A 9,113-nucleotide genomic window follows, 5' to 3' on the forward strand; every position below is an offset into this window, starting at 1 on the left:
AGGCACGAACAAATGTCCGAACGCCTTTGTGTTAGCATACATGTGCTTTTGTTGGCAAACAAGTGCAGATCAAAACAATCTTAGCGCAGGGGACATAAACTTGTACGTTTAAATATAAAAAAGACCGCAATAATTTCTTTTTTTTGTTTCGATCCTCGTCAATTTAGTGTCAAATCATAACAATTTTTATTTTCCACTTTTAAATGCAGCGCACATCCAGATTTGTGCTAATTTTCGTGAAATTTTTGAAAATGTATTTGAATGTGTAAAATTGTGAAGTAACCAAAAGAAAGCATTTTACACATTATCAATGGCACTTACAAACCATGTAAATTACCAAAACGTGGTCAAAATATGCATTAATAGCCTTTACTGCGTTAGTAACGCAGAAAAAATATTGTTGTAAATACTGAAAAATCAGTCATTAATCGCAAATTATATGCAAAATTTTTCTTGAATCTTGAAACTGTTTACTTCTCCTTACATCGTTGTAAATTTTCTCAAGTTTGATTTTATTTGAATATTGTGACTCATCTGGAGGTATGTAGCTTTAAAGGCCAATTATGCCTAAGAAATTCTTTTTTTTTTAATTTCTCAAAAACTATTTAATTTTGGTGTACTTTTATATAATCCAAAAAGTTACTCATTGGCCAATTACCTGAACCATCTTTTTCATTTGTTACTTTTTGGTAATAAGTGCAGTTATGAGAATTAGTATTTTGTATTGAAGTCAAAATACTACTTTGTTAACATTTTGCTACTTTTATGTCAAATTATTTCGTATTTATCACTACTATTTCAGGTTACCGGCATCTAACATCTCTTAAACAATTATTTAAATATTTTAAAATTATGATTACGTTTACCTTTTCTAAAGAAGTACACATTTATTTGTTTTTGAGTCATACCTTTAATATAAATTTCAGAAAAAGAATTTATAGAGCAAAGAAGCAAAGCTGAAACTTCTTCCCCGTATAAACAAGAGTCACTAGAAAAATATAAACAACATATGGCCAAACAGGAAGAGACAAAAACAATGACAACAAAAGCGCCACCAATAATTGATAAAGATGTTTTAAGAAGAAATGATACAACCCCAGAACTAACGGTATGATCATGTGTGGTAAAATCAAGATATTTTATTTTTAGCTCGACAACTCGAAAAATAGGGAGAGCTATTGTACTCAATCCGGCCTCGGCGTTATACTTCGGTTAAGTTTTTGCTCGGATTTTTTTTTCAAAACGACTGAAAAGAATGCGTTGAAACTTCACACTCTTATTTGAGAGCAAAATAAGAGTTTACTGTCCAATGCCCATAACTCTAACATCGATTTCGACATAATTATGGCCCTTTTTGAACTAAGAAAATTATACATTTTCCAGGCTCTTGTTTTACTATCAAGCATTGAGAAAAGTCGAGCACACTGTCCTACCGACTTATCTTGTTTTTTCATATTTTGACATTTGCCCTTTGCTTGGTACCAGACTATATATCGAGTACCTCATCGTATTGGTACCAATCATATTGAGAGTCATTCCTTTTCTTTCATTTCGAGGACACTCAATGACGCACTTAATCATTTCTTGCAGACGACAATTTTCCCAGCATGCAATAGAGTTAAATATGTTTTTCTTCTACATTGTTTAACGATTTACGATACGCAACTGAAGTGACCTTGGTCTTGATTACAATACACTGTACAAATTAATAAACAAAATTCAATAAAACATTGTAGAAACAGATGTCTAATTAAGTACAAGTTTTGAATATGAAGAGATAGCACGTTGGCCGTCTTATGTCTCCGACTATAAATAATGATTATAATTATAAATAAAAAATGGTATACAGTGACAAATTCTCGTTCAGTTATAATATTCATGATGTTTCATGTTCATTAAACTATGATGATTGAAATCATTAAATTCTATTCCTGAATGCACGCATCCGATTTTGAATGTATATTTTCAATCTCCTACGCAGTGGTCTCCCCTTATCAGTGCATTCTGCCAAGGAAGGGAATTAATCACTGTGAGGAGTTTGGTATATTTTATATAACTTCAGGAAAAGTTACCGTTCTTACCTGATTACAAATCACCGTGCTGGAAGGAACTGGATGAAGTTCTCGGTCCGGAAGTTAAGATCAACTGTTTACCATATTTCTATGTTGTCGGCGTCTCCCAGTGTGGAACTAAAGATCTGTTTGAAAGACTCACCCAACACCCTCTAATCTCAGGAAACATGAAACCTGGAAACCGATGGTTCACTAGATTACGTTTTGGTGAGTGATTAGTCTGTATCCCGGAAAAGACCCCGGGGTTAGTCTGTATCTTGGAATAGACCCCGGGCTTTAAACCAGGCATGTAGGAGATAAAGCTTCTTTCTAAGTTCTGACTCAAATCTAAGGGTTTTCATTGGTCAGTGTACATACTTTGACAGTTTCTGACCAATCAAATACCTGAGATCTGAGTTTGAGCTTGAAGAATTTCTTTATAACCTTCGAGCCAGCAGTATAATTATGTAAGGTTCATTCTGTTTTTCTTTAGTTTATTATTTACAAGTTTAACTCCTGAGAAATACATAGGGGTCAAATCCAGGAGATTGCCGGTGATTATTTTATATTGTGATATAACTAAAAGATCTTTTTGGTAGTACGATAAGTAAAATAAGTTATTAGCTAGAGTACACAATTAAATTTTCATTTTTTTTTCTTTTGTTAAAATTTGATTAAAAAGAAGCAGAGGTCAAGGCCGAGAAAAAAAGCTACATATGATACCAGTTTACGAATTCAGAAAGTTTATGGACACAGAAAAAAACATTATAAACATCCTCCCGCAAAAAAAAAAAATTGTTTTCTCTTTCCGATTATTTAGTTTTTTTTCTATAATTTAAACATAAAGGTTAACACTGTAAATGTCTTTCTTTGAAAGGATTTGAAACGATGACTTAATGAATATGACGTCATTAAACATTAACAGTTTCTATAATAATTACAGGAGGTTTTCCGTTACTATCGGATTACTTACAATACTACTATCATGCCGTGGAAACAGACATTAAGAGAATTACAACTAACGACGGCTATCACAACGCCATATTCGGTAAGCATTGGTCATTTACCTGTACAACATGTAGCTTTGTTATGGCGCGGTTGAGCAGTTGTCTTGTCCGGTCCTCGGAGAAAAGATACCGCCCCATCCTAAGATCAAACCAATGAACACTGGTCCGAAGGTTAAAGAGACATTCTCCAAGCTCAAACTCAGTTTTCAGGTATTTGATTGGTCAGAAACTGTCACAGAATGTACACTGACCAATGAAAATCCTGTCATTTGAGTAAGAATTAAAAACAGAAGCTTTATAACCTCAAGGTCAGGATTATATATCCGGGATACAAATCAAATACCCTCCCCTCTATTGAGGTTAGCGGGCTAATTGTCAAGCCAAACCAATTGTCATTAAATTTTGTATTTGGTCCAGCTTAAGCTTTTGTAATGTTATACAACTCAATCCACGTTCTTTTATCAAGATAAGAATTTACTTATGAATTGCAGGACCATGTACAATGTGCTGGTACTAGTTGATACTATGATTACTATGGCTGTCCAATGAAAATCTTCGTTACATCCCTGCAGTATTATGATTTATCAAAATAAGACTTGTGCCGGCTCGCCACGGCGAGCCGGTATTACGTTAGGATTTTACTGAAAACAACCTAAAACTCCGAATCCATCCAAAAATTTAATCGAAGCTTGGCTTCCAGCTTCCTACAAAATTTATTTATCAGGGCTAGGATCCAAAATTATTTAGCCAATCAAATTTAATCTTACATAGCGTCAAAAAACCTTCAATTTTCACGCCATTTTTAAAAAGCAGCAAGTATTATTTTGAGCGCAAGATATAATGATGATTAAAATGTTTGTTTTCATGATTTCTTTTCAAAAATCATATTTACACTGACTTTTGTTTTTAGCGATCTCACCTGTTCCTCTGTAGTAAGTTTTCGTTTGGTTAATTAACATAAGTGTACATCTGGTTCTGTGCATTTTTTTCTTTTTCCTTTTTTCCGGTCATTTTATCCTTTATCGGTATTTAGTGTATATATTTACTGGCCGGGGTCCGGGAGGCCCGGACTGGCCGGGATCCGGGATCGTATAAGATATAGAGGAAAAACTAATAAACTATATTTGTATTGATTATTGTCGTAATGAAAGGACATTAAACGTTAAGTTTTTTTATTGTATGTAATGAACGTTGAATTAATCAAACTTAGGATATAAATATATTTAGAGGTATTTATTAACAGACTTAAAATGCGGAAATCCCAATACTTATAATTATATGCCTAATTAATTGGAAAAATCAAAGACTACATTCTTGAATTGGTTAAATCCCGGGATCCCTTTATGTTTTAATGCGATCCCAGCTTTTTGAAAACTATATTCTTCAACTGGCCAATTCCCAGGATCCCTATATGTTTTAATAGGATCCCGGCTTATCTGAAAAACATCTTAGACTGGTCAAAATCCGGGATCCCTATATTGTTTTTAATAGGATCCCGGCTTTTCTGACAACTTGTGTTTACTTTAGGACTTGTGTCTGTCACTCATTCCAATACTAAATAACATTTTACAACTTAACTTCGTATATAGAGACATTTTTATGAATTCTACCTATCTAAGATTTATTTGGTCAAGATCAACAGGCCATACAGTAAATGTGCATAGACATAGGGACTTCATTCTATCTGTTTACATGCATCTTCATATATACTCATATTCCTCTTTGTTAAACTTAGAGAACTGGCTTCCATAACTTTATTTCACTTTTATTTTGATGTTCGCTGAAGTCTCTTCAGCTAACAGAACTATCATCGCACCCCTGGAAAAAAATTACGAAGCGAGTCGCTACTAGCTTTTTTAAAAGCTAACCTTGTGACTCCTTTATGCTTGTTCGATAACTTACTTTTTTTATCTTAATTCCGATCAAGGACCTCGTATTCAGTACATGTACTTAAGCAAAGAAAGTTTGATTTGTAGGCGATTTTACACCATCAACAATTTGGGATAATCACTTCTTACAAAGCGCGGCAAGGAAAAAGAACGTGACGGACCCGCCATATACAAATGCTGACGTCATTAAACATCTGAATCCGAACGCTAGAATTATTGTGCTGTTGTGTGACCCATTAGAGAGGTATTCATACGCGCCATCACCTGAAAAAGCGTAGCATTCTTAAGTAGTTTTTTATTAAACAAATAAGAGTTACAGTGGTTGAATTAACCTTTATTTTCCTTAATTATCCTTGATTATTTTTTTTATTTAGTTATAAGTTTGTTTTATTTCCATGAAAATAATTTCTTAACAATCAAGAATCTAATCTACGTTTTGAAATTTTAAAAATCCATGTAACCTGTACTCAATTTACTAAAATTCAACAAACCGATACTTTTAGATGATGTGTTTTTAAAGGTTATGCTGTCAGCCAAAATCTTTAACTCATTAAAATTGATTGTTTATTTATTTATTTAATAGTAAGTTAGTTAGTTTGTTTATTTACCTCCTAATTAATTAATTTGTTTGTTTGTTAATTTATTTAATTACATATTGGATATATGTTTTATAGGCTGTTCAGTGATTATATACAAATTGCGGAAGATTTCGAAGCCCCGCCCCTCGTCGACGAATTTCATGATCATGTCGTAAATGCAATGACACGGTTCTCCAATTGTTTAAAAAACAACACGTATCTTAGTTGTGTGTATTTTGGGAAACCCTCGTCCTCATATCGAGCTGCAGGACTGGTACGTGAATATATTTTACTGGTCAGCAACTTAATACCCAATCAATCAATCAATTAATCAATCGATCGATCGATCGATCGATCGATCGATCGATCGATCAATCAATCAAACAAACAAACAAACAAACAATCTCGAGAAGTGACCGACTGGTCAGAAGACCCTACTTCAAATCATTACAGAATTTATTTTAGGTCGATTGTGTAGGAAGCTATAAGCTTATAAACACACGTTCGAATCCGTTCCTGGAACCAACCAGCAATGAGTGTAAAGTTACTTGCTCAAGAAAACAACAACTTGCCCCTGACGGGGTTTGTACCTATGCGGCTAGCGAACGCTATTATTTGAATTGAGCAGAACAGAACATATCTTTATTAATCAAAGTTATAACAGATCGTAACAGATTAGTATACATCAAAACAGTGGCATATCTTTATTAATTACCAAATGACACGGTTTTATTAAAATCATTTTAGGTATTTATATAGGGGCAAACTCAATCAAACCGATTCTGCAACTTTTTCAATTTTTGACGTTTTGGGCGTTCATTTAGGGATTCTGTGTTGTTTTTTTTTGTCTATTTGCAGTCACGGATAGAGATTGGACTATATCATACACATCTAGCGAATTTTATGAAGGTTTTTCCGAAGAATCAGATGCTGATCATCAGCAAGGAGATGCTTGACAAAGATCCCGCTAAAATTTTACAGAAAATCTTTGATTTTTTGGATGTTGGTGAGCTTGATTGTTTCAATAAATAAATAAAAAAAAAAAAAAAATAAAAAAATTAATCAATTATTTAATTAATTAATTAATTAATTAATCCATCCATTCGTTCGTTCGTTCGTTCGTTCATTCATTCATTCATTCATTCATTCATTCATTCATTCATTCATTCATTCATTCATTCATTCATTCATTCATTCATTCATTCATTCATTCATTCATTCATTCATTCATTCATTCATTCATTCATTCATTCATTCATTTATTCATTCATTCATTCATTTATTTATTTATTTATTTATTTATTCATTCATTCATTTATTCATTTAATTCATTCATTCATTTAATTCATTCATTTAATTCATTCATTTAATTAATTAATTCATTCATTCGATTACTTAACAGAAAAAAAGTTTTAAAAATCTAAAGCATTTGTTACAATATTTTTCTTAGTATTATAGATGACCCATGTTTTCGCCGGGTTACAAGTTCGAAACTAGTGTGTAGAGCTTACTGCGGGTTTAACAGTTATTCGAATATTTCTCTTAAAAGACGAAACATTTGGTCTATTGTTTCGGACGGAGTCTATTTCATTGGAAAAAATCGAATATCTGGCGATTCCCAGCTTTTTTTAGGAAATGTATTTTAATTTTATTGTAGGTCCAATAAAAGATCCTATAGTATGGCAACATATCACGTCATATAGAAACACCGAACATTCACGACCGATTGGTGACATGAAACCGGAAACCAGAAAACTTATTCAAGACTTTTATTATCCACATAATTCGAGACTTACTAAACTGTTTGGACCAGATTTTGATTACAATAAAAATACTAGTAGCCAAATACATATAAAATAATAACGGAAGTTTATTAAAGGCACATTATGCATCTTCAGAGAATCATATTCTGAAATTATTTAGAAATGTCAAACATGTGTCTAATAATTGATTTAGGGTATGTTAGATGTTTAAAGATCCTGTAACACAATTTTTTATGTTTTTAAATCATAAATATGATGCTCAAATTAAGATTTATCAATATTTTAGGTTCCAAAAAGCATTATTTATAGATAATACCGAATTTAACATTTCAGGAAAATAAAGGAAGATTATTAGAAATTTATTTTCTATAAAGTTAAAGTCAAATTTTCCAACAAGAAATGAATGCATCTATTTTAATGATTACATATACTATGCACAAATATTTGCAGTATATATTTTATATATTATTTGATGTTTGAAAATTGTTTGATTAGCATAACTATATATATATAAAAAAAAACAATATAATTTCACTTAATGTGGTTAACCACTTTAATCACAAAATACAGGATCTTTTACAGCTGTAGAAATGACACTGATTGTGCAGTAATAATTTGTTAAGTTAGCACAATGTAAACAATGTAGTATTTTGACTTCCATGCAAAATACAAATTCACTATGATTGTACCAATGGCCAACAAAGCAAAATGGGCAAAGATAAATATTTTTTTTGGAAACTGTAACAAGATAATAAAAATAAAACGTTTTTAAGAAATAAAAATTATAGCATTTCTGAGGCATAATAGGCCTTTAATTATATTGTCACACTAAATGTCTTGTTGGTTACTGTTCTATTACCTCTGTATAAAAATGTTTGTATTTTAAAAATATGCCAATATTGGAGGCTTTCAATCATCTGTTCTGAATGGTCTATGTGACGGGTGACACGTAAACAGACGATTCTTGTTCAAGCCTTGAGTAATTTTGTGGGAATAATTCTAGGTACTTGTATTTCTTTGACTAGATAATATCAAAGCAGAAATGATAGTTTCCACACCTCTGTAGAGCGACCCCCACTTAGCAGGAACAGTTACAAATTTTCCAAAGCAAGAATATATTTAACTATCTTATCAACAGCAACAAAAGGTGTTGCTTTTGAGTGGTTGCATTGTTCAAAGGTTCACAAGGTTGTAAATATACCTGTATTATTTAGTCGTAGATTATTTCGAAAGAATAAGTTTCGTACCAATGAAGGAATTGTCTAACCGTTCGTACTACACATTCTTTAAAAAACTTACTTTCCTTAACAAACTAAAACTATTAAACTAAAATGGTATTTTGTTGTCTTGTTTGCAATGAATCTTCACTGAAATACATAAAGTACATATTACACGATTGGTGGTTGAAGAGTACAGAAAATTTTATTTTTAAAAATTTATTTAGTGTTTTTTTGTGTTTTTTTTTTACTTTGTTGTGTCGACGTGTTTCCGTATTTTCTCCGCGAATAAACAAAGACACGACAGATAAGCGAAGACACGACGCATATTATGTGTTGTATCATCGTTCATCTTTTGTCGGTTTTTCGCATGTTGAGAAAACAAGGACACGACAAAGTTCCCCTTTGTTACTTCATGTATTCACACCTTTGAAGTTTTGACGAAAGAGCGAAAATACGACATGGCGTAAATAAGCCACCATACCTCTGTGCAACTGTTTACAAGTTTTTCTAAGTACGTTTTTCACTGGTAACTTATTACTCTTTCAACATGCTTTGTATAAAGAACACAAACAAAAACACGTGATACTTTTTATGATTTTTATTGT

At 32.1% G+C, this 9,113-nt stretch overlaps 1 protein-coding gene across 1 annotated transcript; it reads left to right on the top strand.

Annotated features, from left to right (window-relative positions):
- Positions 1 to 926: 926 nt before the first annotated feature.
- LOC132756621 (carbohydrate sulfotransferase 15-like) lies at positions 927 to 8,422 on the top strand (the record flags this gene model as incomplete). Its single annotated transcript, XM_060747741.1, has 7 exons — positions 927 to 1,108; positions 2,063 to 2,279; positions 2,995 to 3,099; positions 5,035 to 5,191; positions 5,622 to 5,799; positions 6,384 to 6,531; positions 7,183 to 8,422. Coding segments are annotated over 7 exons (1,190 nt in total), but the record flags the coding sequence as incomplete, so codon positions are not given.
- Positions 8,423 to 9,113: the final 691 nt, after the last annotated feature.

This window comes from Ruditapes philippinarum, unplaced genomic scaffold, assembly GCF_026571515.1.
Source record: "Ruditapes philippinarum isolate M1 unplaced genomic scaffold, ASM2657151v2 ctg4762_1_1_1_1, whole genome shotgun sequence".
Taxonomy (NCBI): Eukaryota; Metazoa; Mollusca; class Bivalvia; order Venerida; family Veneridae; genus Ruditapes; species Ruditapes philippinarum.